Source organism: Apis cerana, linkage group LG6 (genome assembly GCF_029169275.1).
Source record: "Apis cerana isolate GH-2021 linkage group LG6, AcerK_1.0, whole genome shotgun sequence".
Taxonomy (NCBI): domain Eukaryota; kingdom Metazoa; phylum Arthropoda; class Insecta; order Hymenoptera; family Apidae; genus Apis; species Apis cerana.
Genome location: NC_083857.1, coordinates 15313026 through 15327372, shown reverse-complemented (window position 1 = coordinate 15327372; position 14347 = coordinate 15313026). Strand labels below are relative to the sequence as shown.

General features: G+C 29.4%; 1 protein-coding gene across 10 annotated transcripts in view; it reads left to right on the top strand.

The window, feature by feature from the left end:
* Positions 1-10892, top strand: part of LOC107999647 (potassium channel subfamily T member 2) — a 190869-nt gene extending 179977 nt beyond the window's left edge. For 6 of the 10 annotated variants that reach the window (XM_017059614.3, XM_017059615.3, XM_017059606.3 and 3 more), the window contains 11 exons: positions 2-163; positions 939-1092; positions 2694-2702; positions 5365-5470; positions 5556-5683; positions 5979-6230; positions 6580-6772; positions 7218-7403; positions 7780-7911; positions 9008-9121; positions 9735-10892. In XM_017059614.3, coding sequence (XP_016915103.1) covers positions 2-163; positions 939-1092; positions 2694-2702; positions 5365-5470; positions 5556-5683; positions 5979-6230; positions 6580-6772; positions 7218-7403; positions 7780-7911; positions 9008-9121; positions 9735-10628 — 2330 coding nt within the window. In that variant the 3' untranslated portion in view covers positions 10629-10892. The remainder of the gene's footprint in view (position 1; positions 164-938; positions 1093-2693; positions 2703-5364; positions 5471-5555; positions 5684-5978; positions 6231-6579; positions 6773-7217; positions 7404-7779; positions 7912-9007; positions 9122-9734) is intronic. The other 4 variants (XM_062076702.1, XM_062076701.1, XM_062076699.1 and 1 more) reach the window with 4 other exon arrangements.
* The last annotated feature ends 3455 nt before the right edge of the window (positions 10893-14347 follow it).

Genomic DNA, 14347 nt, shown 5'->3' with positions numbered 1-14347 from the left:
GCAACCTATCTAGATCCAGGAGGATTCGGTGATTCGCGACAATGTTTGAAGGATGGAGGATCTACACCACAAACACCAATAACTGGAAACCATTTGGATGTTCCACGATCCATTGAACCGAATCCTAACCTACTTAGTCCCGAAATTCTTACTCAAAGAAGAGGTAAATACAATTAAATTAATTTTATTTAACATACTTAATCAAATACAAACAAATATCAGAATATAAAGTAGTATAAGTCAGTTATTAGTCAGATATCATTGGCACACATTTCAGAATTTTTAAAAAATAAACAATATATATTAATCAAAAATTTTTAATACGAAAATATAAAATATAAAACCTTACAAATATATATATATATATACATATACACGATACATACAGGATTACCAGATGAAGATAATATCCTGTTTTCTCTATCAAAAATGACTCGATTTCTTTATGGTATTTAGTTAAATTTATTAGAATATGTGACATCTCATTATCCTCTACTATGTCAAACAGAAATATATGATTTAATTTCCATAAGAGAAAAACATATGACGTCACATTATCTTCTTCATTGCCAGTGTTAAGCAGAGATTTACACGTAATTAAGCTTCCAAGTCAAAACCAAGCGTCACATCGTGTCATGTGTGACGTCACGTTATCCCCACTGCTATTATATGAGAATGAGGTCACGTGACCGAGCTTCCACCAATGTCAAGCATTACGTCGTGTCACATGATATATCTTTGTGCTAATGTAATATAATGTAACGTTATATATTCTTTTTTTACAAAAATTTACGAGAAGTGAATCGGACCAATTTTAATAATAAAAGAAATATTGTTTTGTTTTCACCTGTCAATGCAAATATACTATAAAATCTTATATATAATGTAATGTAAAATCTACGGTATAAAATATTTTTGTTAAAATAAATATATTGCAGGAAGCAGAAGGCCAAGCATCTTACCAGTCCCAGACATGTTGACGAGTTCAACCTTGCATCTTCCTGGTCAAGAGTCATTGGATCACGAGGGTGACGAGTCGGAGGACGAGATGGACGACGACGTTCCTTGGAGATCACCCAGCGAGAAAATAGCGTGAGTATGATCACTTCATAGTCACTGTCCATCTCATATCGTTTTCCATCCAAGGTCGCAAAGGATCGAAGGTACACCAAATATGACGACCAAATATATCCTTGATATATATCCTCGAGAACAGCGAGGAAGCTGACGATCAGGCGATATAAAGCTCGTTATAAATTTATAGATACACTTATTAGATGAGAAAGCTGGTTCCCTTTCTTTGACCAATCTTTGACCGACTCTTTTTGATCTATGTACTGGAGCACGATCGTGAGAAGTCCTATACGAACAATCTTGCACTTCTATCTCGTGCACTTGCATGGTCTTTTTTCTTTTTGTGTAAACTATTCGTACATATACATATATATTTACTTCCATAAATATCAGGTGAATGTATTATATATTATTTTTTTTTCTTTTCTTTTTTTACACTCTTAATATTGTACATTATATCCTTCTATTTTAATTAGTTTCTAGAAAAAAGACTATTGGCTGTCAACTATTGTCTAAAGTATATTTTATTTTTATATTATATTCTTGATTGGAACTTGATTAATTGAATAATTCTACTTGATATATTTATTCAAACTGTAATAAATATAATCTTTAAGAAATAAATAAAAGAATACAAAATCACCATATGGATACAACAATATAAGACTAGTATAAATCAATCATTATAGATAGAATCAATCATTGTACATTTTTTAAAAAGAAAATATGTTATTCATAACTATTAAAGTGATTGATTAAAAATAATTCATTCTAAAATAAAATATACTTCACAGATAACGTTTAATCTCGAAACGATCTGTAAATGATAACCTGATGTGAATTCAATTTACAATCAAGTGAATGAAAATCTGCACGATCCTGCCAGTCAGTATCCACTACCAGCCACGCTGTGGAAACTGCATCGTGCTCGTCTTTCTTTTCTGCACTCTTAGATGTTTTTTTTTTTTTTACCCCCTATTACGTTCTCCTTCGCCTAATATCTTAACATTCTCAAAAATGAAAAATCAATCTTTTATCTTGCCACATTCTTATCCAAAATTTGATTTTTCTCCATTCATCGACTCTACTATGAGCAATCAAATGTAAAACGAAATTCATCGAGAAAAATTTCAATCGAATTCAATTTTTGCTTCAAGTTTCAAATTTATTCGGGAACGAATTTTATTTTCCCTCAACAGAAGGCGTGTCAAATTTCAAACGAAATTCGTTTCGCACATTTTTCTTTTTTTTTTTTCTTTCCGGAAAAAAAATTCTATCCGAATAAAAAGTTCGAACGTCACGGTGACAAGAGACGGACAGGTAAAGAACAAAAAAAAAAAAGAAAAAGTAACGAGAAGGTTGATGTCACCACACCCCAGCCTGTCATTCAACCACCTCCAGCAATACAATTGAGCGCAAAGTTTACGTTTGACGGTCGGTCTGTCTCTGAATGTACCTCTGATGCCTGTGCTAATCGGCGCGTCGATGGTGTTGAATCCTGCTGCTCGATGCTGTCTCCTGCCTGACACCTTGTATGTCCTCAATGGATGTTTTCGATGTCTTCCTTCCTGCATCGTCTTTATGCACTACCGTCTTCACGCACCACCTTTGCCCAGCAGTTTCAAAGGGTGAGTTTCACGTTTTTTTTTCACGCTTTACGTAATAAAAAAAAAACTCATCTCGCCTGTTTGAGGAGAGAACATTTTGGGGGAAGGAAAATTGAAATGGAAATCTTGAAAATCTTGCGAAGATTTGAAAGATTATGGTCTTATTTAAATCTTGATCTTCTTGGATTAAAGTTAGGTTAGGTTAGGTTAGATTCTGATATGTTGCGTAATTAATAAATTTTCGTAATTCTTTCCAAGTTTTGTAAAGCATTTGTTTAAAAAAATACGTCTGTTTTATTACAATAATAGTGCAAAGGTTGTTTTGAAAAGGATATTAAACATCAAAGACTTAATTTGTAATTTCTTGTATTTAGTTGATCTTAGATTTTAGAATAATGAAAGAAAGTAATGAGTGATCAGAAATTAAAGTTTAAATTGGAAATTAAAAATTGTTTTAAATGATATAGATTCTCTTTCATGAAAGTTTTATGTAATATTTTGATAGCAATTTAATTGAAATATTAGTACGTCGATGAAGGGGCCATTTGTTTAATGGACTAAAATTTAAATTATCTATGTTAATATTAATTAATCTATACGAAATAATCGGAAGAAATATAAATAATTTGAATTACCTATTATTAATAATACGTAATTTGAATAATGTTAAGTAAATAATGCAAGAAAATCAAAATTTATAAATCTTATAAATTTGCATATCATCTCGATTAATTTAATTTAAAACATCATTCGATCATCTAAATCAAATGTTCAATTAAAATTCTATGAAAAAAATGTTACGAATCATTATTTATAAAATAAAACTTAACCTATATCAAGAAAAAGAAAAATATTCACAATATAATTTAAAACTTTCCTTATCTTCAAGTTTTTATCTAATTAACAATATTTTCTTTATATAAAATTCTTTGCTTTTTAATACTCTTTCTTCATTCGTAGTATTAATAAAAAAAATTCGAATCTCAGAAATTCTTTCTCTTATTTCCCACAATTCGTTAGACAAAATACAATAGACAAATACATTACTATCAATTACCTTAGCTGAAACTGAATAATATATAAATATGTATATATATAGAAGAAGAAATGATGAATCCATGTTCTAGAAAATTGATTTATTATAATATGCGCATATATCTTTCAGTAGAACGTGATCGTGAGATACATTCGCGAAAAGAAAAAATGGCGGAGGAAGTTGATAGAGGTCGCGCGAATACACTAGGAATTTATTAATTAACAGATCATTCGCATCCTAGTTCCCCCACTTAATTCCATCCTTTAAATCATTCGACGTCTGGAATGCTGAGGTCTGGAAATATCGAAGTTCGATATTATCGAAGATGAACTGAATAATGAAGTTACAGAAAATTTTGAGCGGAAGTTTTCACAATTAATTGATCGGTTCGGAAATATATTTGTCAGGTATTTCGTTGTAATATTCTTTAATACTTCTTTATAAGAATATTAACAAATTTTATTAATAATTCTTAAAATATTTAAATTGTATATTGTAAGAATTATAATTACATTATAAAGTTCATTGAATTTTTAAATTTAAATTCTTTAATTTTAACTTGTGAATTTTCTATAGTGAATTTGAAAGATACATTATGAAAAATATATTTATTAGGTATTACATCGTAAAATTCTTTGAATAGCTTTTACAAAAAGTTTTTGAGAAGCTTCAAGAGTGAAATTTTAATTTCTTTAAAAAATTAGAAGAATTTAAATTTTTAGAGTAAAATTTCTTATATTTAAAAATATGTTATAAAGTCGCATTAAAAATATTATTCGATATTTTTATTATGTAAATCATCTCTTTAAATGATTTAAACAGGTTACATTATTCCACATGATTTCTTGGGACATTGTGTCATTTACACGCAAGTTGGAAAATTTGCATGAGAAGTAATTTACCTATTTATAAAATTTACCTATTTTGAAAATATCGTGAGAATTACATTAATTCATTTTTACATACATTTATATCTGTTCCATATATAAGAGAATGAGAATTTTAATTATAATTCATTTTACCTATAAATAGGTGAAAATCAATAATTAATAAACAAAAATAACAAGATTATGAAATATTTTAGTTTTTGTATTGTGCATGCTTGTAGATTTCAATAATCTTATATTAAAATTTATTATTATTTTAAATAATTTAATAATTGAAAATAAAGAAACAATCCTTTTCCAAACATGAAACATAAGAAATTAAAATTAAAATTTATTAATCTCTTTAATTTCTTCATTAAATTTAATATTATTTTCACCATTTTATTTATTCGCACATGCTTGAAATCTTGCTTACATGGACGATATTATTTCACATTTTACTACTGCATCAATAACGTTATCACGATATGTTGGCACGACACCATTTGCATTCCAGATTTCTATAATATAAAAATACATTTTCTCAGTAATAATGATGTACAAAATTTATATAGATATCGAAAATCAATACAATAAAATTAAAAAAATATTTATATATAATAAATATTATTTAAAAAACATTTATATTAATAAATTTATTTTAAATCATCTACTTAATTATTAGAAAGCAAATATTGAAATTATTATATTTTACGTTTTAATATAACAAAGACGAAGATTGAAAATCATTCTCCATATACAAAGTCAAATATTTTTATAGGATCGTTAAGGGATTTCCACCTGTTTCACCCTTCATAGGCGTATCACCAACATTATGTTATCTGTTAAAAGAAAAGAAACCATTATGTTGTCTTCAACTTGCACAGGTAAATATCTTGTGAATATCTGAATAATAGATAAATTCTAATTAAGTATTCTTAATTGTTCTGTATTTTTAATTCTTAATTGTAGATGTGCCAACATTGTACCTACAGGAACGCCAAAGAGTACAATTGGCAGAACAAGACCATTATCTTGGCAGCTGATTACGCTAGTAACGGGATCTATAACTTCATAATTCCTTTGAGAGCTCATTTTAGGTATCCTAAAAAAAAAATAATATTAATCTCAAAATTATAAGAATAAAAATTTGAAGAAAAATTGAAAGAAAATTTACAGAATTTTTAATTTCTATTCGATAAATTTTTATGAAGATTTTAAACATCTTCTGATTTCAATATTTCCATACATGAAACGTGTCAAATAAATAAAAGTTTATTCGAGAGAAAGAAAGAAATTGAAATTTCTATAAAGTTTATTAATAATAAATGAAAACCTTTATTAAAAAGAAATTATCATTGAAAACATAATTTTAATGAATGGGGTTTTCATTAGATCAAAAACATCGTTGAATCCAATCATTCTTCTGTTGGAAAAAATACCGGAAATTGCATTCCTCGATGCTGTGTCCTATTTTCCTTTGGTATACTGGATGCGAGGAACTATCGACTGTTTGGACGATCTTCTTCGCGCCGGTATCACTCTTGCAGAGAATGTGGTGGTCGTAAACAAAGAACTTAGCAATTCTGCTGAGGAAGATACCTTGGCTGATTGTAATACAATCGTAGCAGTTCAAACGATGTTCAAGTAAGTGGTTGGAAATTCTGAAAAAAATAATGATTGTAAGTCAAAAATTGTAAGTGGAAAATAATGCGTGTAAATCATGAAAAATGATATATAAGTTATATTTTATTAAAAGAATAAAATTAATTTGGAGGAAGGTTTCATCACAGAATATGCAAAAGAGAAATATTTCAATCTTATTTCTTTTGTAGAAAAATAGCAATTATAAAAAATTATAGTAAATATTATGTATAAATTATATTTAATTAGAATTAATTTGAAAGAATTGATTATAAAATATGCAAAATGATTTTTCAATTCTTTTTTTCATTTTATGTTGAATATTACTAATATATTGTTTATGTATTTGCAGATTCTTTCCTAGTATAAAAAGCATAACCGAGCTCTCACAATCGAGCAATATGCGTTTCATGCAATTCAGGGCACACGACAAATACGCTCTTCATCTCAGCAAAATGGAAAAGGTATCTTTTCCTGTTGTTCTCGATACTAATTCTCATCACTTTTCGAAGAACACGTATTCAAGAACACAATTTGATCTTTCGGTAATGATTAATTCAATGATTATTAAATTAAGTAGTAATTTGTGATTATTTTGAATACAAATAGAAGATTAACATTCTTCGTTTCAAATTTGCATTCAAATATACTCTGGTATTTGTTATAACTTTGGTTAATCTATAAAATACTAGAGTGGTCTCTAATTAAGTAACTAAAGTTTCAATAAAGTTTGATTTTCTGATAATAGAAAATTGTTTGTCTTAGACTTCTTTGTGTTCTATTGCGTACGTTACATGTCAAGTTTATAAGTATACATACTCTTCATCTTTACTTTGATATTTTATATACCTACATGTACAATAAAAATTTTGTTATATTATGTAAATATGAAGCAACTAAGAATATATCTTTATAAAAATTTTTTAAAAATTAAATTGTTAGGAATAATTAAAAAATTTTTTCTAATTATAATTGTAATTGATTTAACAGAGAGAAAAGGAAAGAGGTTCGCATATATCTTATATGTTCCGATTGCCTTTCGCGGCTGGTAGTGTCTTCAGTGCCTCTATGTTGGATACACTTCTTTATCAAGCATTTGTAAAAGACTATATGATAACTTTTGTAAGATTGCTATTGGGAGTGGATCAAGCACCAGGATCTGGTTTCTTAACATCAGTAAGATATCTTTCCTCTATCTCTTTTTTTAATAAAAACAAATAATTTCTAACAAAAATTCATATTGAAAGTTTCAAATGAATAGAAATTTGCTATGAAAAGTTATTTCATTTTTTCTTGCCATTTGAACAGATTTTCTTATCTATGAAAATAATATTTAATCACGTAATTACTTTATATATTCCAAAACAATTAATTTTAATTGTTTTCCTAATTACTCACATTTTCTATTTTAATCTAATTCTAATCTAACTCTTTTTTTAATTCAATTTTATCTAACTTTATAATTATATTTACATTTAAGTTTCCAAAACTTCATCTTTCAAATTATTTTTATTATTACAGATGATTACATTTGATTGACATTTAATTACAGATGAGAATCACGAAGGATGACATGTGGATAAGAACTTATGGTAGGCTTTACCAAAAACTATGTTCAACGACATGCGAGATCCCCATTGGGATTTACAGAACTCAAGACACTACTGTTTCAGATACGTCACACGTGAGTAGATAATTATTTCTTTTTTATAATGAAAGATTTTGATTATAAATGATTGATCCGTGTACTATATATATTCGTATAAGGGTAGGAAACGACTTTTTGAATGGCGGCTGTGAGTAGCGCATGGTTGTATTCCTGCTCTATCTCTTGCTCTGTATTCTGTCCCAATGTCAGCTCGTGCAGCGTTCTTAGAAATTTTTCAATTCCTTTGAAACGAGAGTGAAACGAGTGTAGGGCACTTGCATCTTGTTTAAACGATGCTCGTGGCACGTCCTTCGATCCTGTTCGTTTCTGAACCTGCATCATGTTATAAGCATTATTCATTATATATTAGTTTCGATCGAAAAGCTTCTTTCGATAATTTTTTTCCTCTTTTTTTGAATATATAATAACTCTCAAATGTAGAATGTAGAATAATATATTTGTAATTATAGGCGATATATTTATTTTTCATGATTATTGTGATCTAATATGTTTCGTAATATTTTGACATTAGTTGATAGATAATATAGAGATCGATTGTTCGATATGATTTTTGATAATTAGTAAATAGACGACATTGTAATAATTGACATCTATAGGAACTGTGATATTTATGTAAACGAATCCTTTTGAAACGTATATATGAATTGTGGATAGTGAAAACTATTTCTAATTATGAAATAATTTATTATCTACAATTTTAATTTTTATTACTAGAAAATTTAAATTTATAAAAATATAAAGTATCTAATGCAAAGTACATATTATTGATATTTAAGGTTATTCATTCTGTCGTTATAAAAATTTTAATTTGCATAAATATCTATAATATTTAACAATTCCATTAAAATCTACTTATACTAAAAAAAAAAAAAAATAATTGTCAAACATGTGAATTTGTACATTCTGCGCTTTCTTTTCGACGGGGTCAAACTCAACAAAATGTAAATATATATATATATATGAATATATATTTCGAATCGTATCATAGAATAATTGTCGATCTCATGTACACTGATAAAAACGAAACGAAATGAAAAGCACAATCAAGCGTGCGTGCGAAATTCCGACAACGATGGGCTATCCTTAGTAGAATTGCTTATCGTTTTGGCAGGGCGACTCAGACGCGGAGAGCGATGCCGGTGTCGGTGTGACGTACAAGGTGCGTAATTCGGCGGCAGGTTCGTGCCTAGCAAATTGCGCCACTCGCGACAAAGGTGCCTCAGCCGTGAGTACAGAGTCGAAGTTGTCTGGTCATCGTTTATTATTTCTCTTGATCGACTTTTTATCTATGTGTATATATTGTCCACCATTATTTTTCTCTCTTTGTACAATTCTCGTACGCTGCATATCTATTTCTATTTTTCTCTATTTTTCTCTAAAATAAAACTTTCTAATCATTTCTCTATCGCTGTATTCTACATCTTGATTTTCCTTATGTTGGTATATGAAAAGCTCGTCGACACGCCATCTATTAACGCAGAACGCATGACAAGTGTTTATCCAAGCAGTCAATGGCTTCGACCTAACGCTCAAGATCCTCTGCTCGTCTTCACCGCATACGTTGTCCTCTCGATGGGATTATCGAGAAAATTCACATTTGAATTTTTGATGATTAATCGTATTGACATTAAAGGGATGGTGATTGATAAGTTTTTGATGAGATTATTATAATGCTAAATTAACATATAAAAAAATGTCAAAATTTGTAAAAATTTATCTCATCATTATATTATCAATCAACTATTTGGAAAAGCACTAACAATGTATTATTCGTATATTCAGAAAAAATTCATTTTTCCATATCTTGAAATCTTTTTATTTTTTTTTTCTATAAATAGTATTCGGTGAGCCTTGGTGATGAAGCGCGAGACAACCATGCCCAGCAGATCGAGAGAGCAGAGATCGCCAATTTAGTGCGTTCCCGAATGGAATCTTTGAATTTGCCGGTAGCCGACTACGATGATGTCTCCGAGAAACGAAACAACCTCTCCTATGTGATCATCAATCCCAGCTGTGACCTGAAGCTCGAAGAAGGCGATATAGTGTATCTGGTGCGACCAAGTCCATTCTCAGCGCAAAAGACTTTCGAGCGACACAATTCAAGACGGAAGAGCAACATCAGTTTCTGTTCGGCTCAGTTGGTATCGCAGATGAGTGCAGCAGTAGCGTCAGCCGGATTGCCAGGCGCCGGAGCGGGAAGTCGTCGAGGATCGGGAATAGGTCTGCCCAGAGCTCCTCCATTGAGCACCACAAAATCGAATTCCTTATCCTTACCAGACAGCCCAACGGTAGCTGGTACTCTGCGTGGTCGTTCCAATTCGTTAAGAGTGGTTGACGACATTCTTCTGAGACGCAGCAACTCGTTGAGACAAGGATTGACGATGAGTAGAAGAAAGAGTAGTCTGGAGGATATAGGTCTTGGTGCATTATCCCATCCATCAAACCACAACCCGATCAAGATAGCTCTGAATGGTTCTATCGGTCTGGAAGTGACGCCGCCAGAGGAAGGTTCTCAAATAGGTGGCGCTAGCAACACTGGAATATTAGACGTTGGCCTGCCATCTATGCCAGAATTAACCGCTGCCCTCGGATCTAACATCGATCCTTGTTTAGGCGGATCTTTAGGCGGATTATACGATCCACCAATCCTCCAGGGCCCGTTAGGATCACAGTCGCCTCAAATTCAAGGTGGTACGCAGGATCTCCAGCATATACAAGGGACAATCGTATGATATAACCTTATGTGGGGACGCAGGCTCTCCGGCGTGGTGCGAAACAAATGGCTGTAGCGTTCCCACATGACACGTCAAAATCACTAGGTGGGATGTTGTCTCTCAGCATTCTGATTGTCGACGATTTTGGTGGGACTGAAAGATGATAACGACACGATGATTATATAATGATCGTAATTAGAAAGCGGCCGGAGAGCAAGGTGTTTCAGTGATACGTATCGATGACTGTGACGAAATAAATGAACACAAAATGAATTGTTTAAATGAATTTTTTACTTCGTTCTATTATACTTTGTAGTAATTTCAGTTTAGCTTTAATGGCGATGGCATGGTTCGTCGCAAACCGCATCGGGGACCTAAACGCGACATCGCAGAGTCGCAATTGTGATACGCCAGTATGCCGATAATCTTTCGTTTTTGTATATCTTGAGCAGAACTGGGCAGATTTTGCATTTCTTCGTCATTCGATAAATGACAAATGATAAGAAATCCATTGATTTCGACGATCTTTTTGTTTTAAAAATATTTATATTTATTATTGATGTCTAAAATGATAATTTTTGACAGCTTTCTAGAAATTGATAATTATATTTCAAAATATGAAATATACAAAATATTTTAACTGACCAAATAATAATACTATTATTTAAAAAGGATATTATTAGACATAATTAATTAAAACGATTACAAAGAATGTATAGAAATAATTTGATTAGAAATTTCATTTAAATAATGCCCAGTTCAGCCAACATATAATTGTTTCAATGAAGTTACGATACTGTTTTAATAATAATTCTCTATTTGTATGTAATATGATCATACATTTTCAACAATTTTCATTGTTGCTAGTTTCATTTCGAAATACTCATTTAATATAAATCATGATGTGCATAGTAAGCTATGTTCTTAAAACGTTTTGCTCTCTAGTCGATTCTGGCATTTCGACTTCCGTGGATTCGGTTGAAATTTTCAATGATATAGTCGATTACAAAATATATGCTAGATCCACAAACACGCAATAATATGCCAGAGATCGAACCAGTAGAGAAAAAAAACTTGTAATGATGGATAAGAGATTAATTTTATACAATAGAAATTTTATTGAATAAAAAAAAATCAAATTTGAAAAATTATTTAAATGCATAATATTATATTGTTTGCAAATAAGTTAATAAATTCATAATATTTATTTTAAAAAAATAAAAATTTATTTCATTATTATATAATCTTTCAATTATGAAACAAATAAATCTTAGTATTAAATTTTTAATTATAATTCTTATGCTTATATATTTTATATTTATTATATGTAAAATTATATCATAAATATATAAAATAAATCTCTTGTAATTTCATCGTCACATGTTTTCGAGATAGCTAGTAATAGATAAGAGAGAGAATCGTCTACCTAGTGAAAATCTCAATTCTTATGTAGGATCACATTCGAGGGTTGAAAATATAATTTTATACTAGAACCAATTTATGACAAAAATAATATCATATAAATTATGATTATAAATATAAATATATGACCATTTTAAATCATATCACGCGAGTAACAGAAATCACTTATCGATGGAGGATCATTATACGTATAGAGAAGAAAATGATTTTAAACCAACATGACCGAATCGTGAATCGATCAATGATTATAACCTAAAAACTCGATTCCACGTGAAATGAAATATTTTATCGAAGATTTTTATGTAGACATATTTTTTTTTCTCTTATTATGATTAATTCGAAACAATGAAATCTTTTAACGAAAATCCTTCGAATTTATAATATTCAATCAAACGTTTGTTCTTAACCATGAAAGAGAAAGTTGAAATAAAAGAAAGCAAAATTTCGACAATCTGTTTAATCAGCTAGATGAATACGTACGTAGACATTGATAAGAATGAAAATAAAAAATGATGTCTGTATATTTCTTGACTCGATGCTTCGAGCCATTTGCAATCATTTCTTGACCAATTTTACATATTTCTCTGACCAAACATCATCTTATCAAGTATTTGCTTCGATGCTACTTTCGCTAAATGCGTTTGATGATTCAATTAATGATCAGATCAGCTTCGATTGTACAGTTATTGATTATGAAACTATATAGTTTTTTGATGATGCTAACGAACAAAATGCCTCAAGATATTAAAATTTAAAAATTAATGAAATTTATTCGTGATAAAAACAAGTATCGATGCACTAACCTAATACTTTATAAAAATAACAAGAGAATTTATTAAATTTAATTATCAAAATTAATAAATTCGTAATTTGTCAACTAACAAATATATCGAAGAGTTATCATATTTAAACAAATTTTTCAAATTACTTACATTACATTTGAAAAATTACTTTTCTTAAAATTAAATTTTAGATTATTGATCCAAAATAACAATCTAGAATTAATATCAAAATATATAAAATGAAGCGAATCGATCTTCAATCTCTATAATTTATGTATGTTATACTATTTAGCCGAGAATGGAAGTGAATTTTCCTAAGCGCACCGTCGATAGCGCGAACATTTTACACTCTTATTCGAATATTTCTCTGGCCCCGTTTTCCGCTTTTTTAACTTTCTCTTCCTCATTAACTCTCTGTCTTTCTCAATTTGATTAGCGTAATGAAACCTGCCTTGTGTATGAACGTCGATCATCTTCATTGATACTGGCTCGTAAAATTTTGTACATATATTTGAAAACGCAGCCGTGGTATTTTTCAAATAATAATTAATGATGATTTTCTATAATCTAACGATGAGATAAAAATCACAAAGAGAAAAAATGGTCTATTTGATCGATATTATAGATCTCTATATTACGTTTCGAGTCTATATGATATGAGAGATATTAAATTAGATATTAACACGTTCATTGTCAAATATATGATAAATGATACAAAATTTTTTGTTTATGTCACGTGGAAATCATCATTAATAAACATTTCTTGAATAAATCCAATAATACTTGTTTGAATTCCACCATTAGAATTAATTAGATCATTTTTCACTGTTCATTTGATAAATATTTGTCAGAGGGCTCCACTTTCGAGTTTGTGAATATTTCTATGAGAAAATCGTTACTACTACGTAAATTATAGTTTGAATTCTTAGTGGAATTTAAACAAGTATTGCTATATTAAAATTAAAAAAGAATAATTTTATTTTTTAATTATATTTGTTGTTGTTAAAACTGATTTGACAGTGAATGTGTTAAAAGTTCAATATATAAAAACCAAAGAAATATAATGTGAAATTTGAGTGAATGGAAATGTAAGCTTTTAAAAGTTTGAGGACATTGATGGATATATTGGATGAAATGAGATTTACCAAAATTTAGCCTTGTATTTTTCGATACTAAAAGGGTTCTACTTATTATATCTCTCTATTGATTCAACGATTGAAATAAAAACGAAAAACAAAACAATAAAAGTAACAAGAAAGAGTTATATTTAATAAGAAAAAAAAATTGAATAGGAAATATTAAAACAAGAACAGTGTATATAGATTAATTGTCATAGGATCGATCAAAAATAAATGTGACCTGAGTGCGAGTAGTAACTATTATTAATATGTATTATCGATCTGAAAAAGCGATATGAAAGTATAAAAAACTGCTTTCGACTGTATGTGAAATACCCTAAATACGTTCGACATAAAAAAGCGATTGTCCATGGATTCTGTTAACGTTTATATAAATATTATAGCAACGAACCGT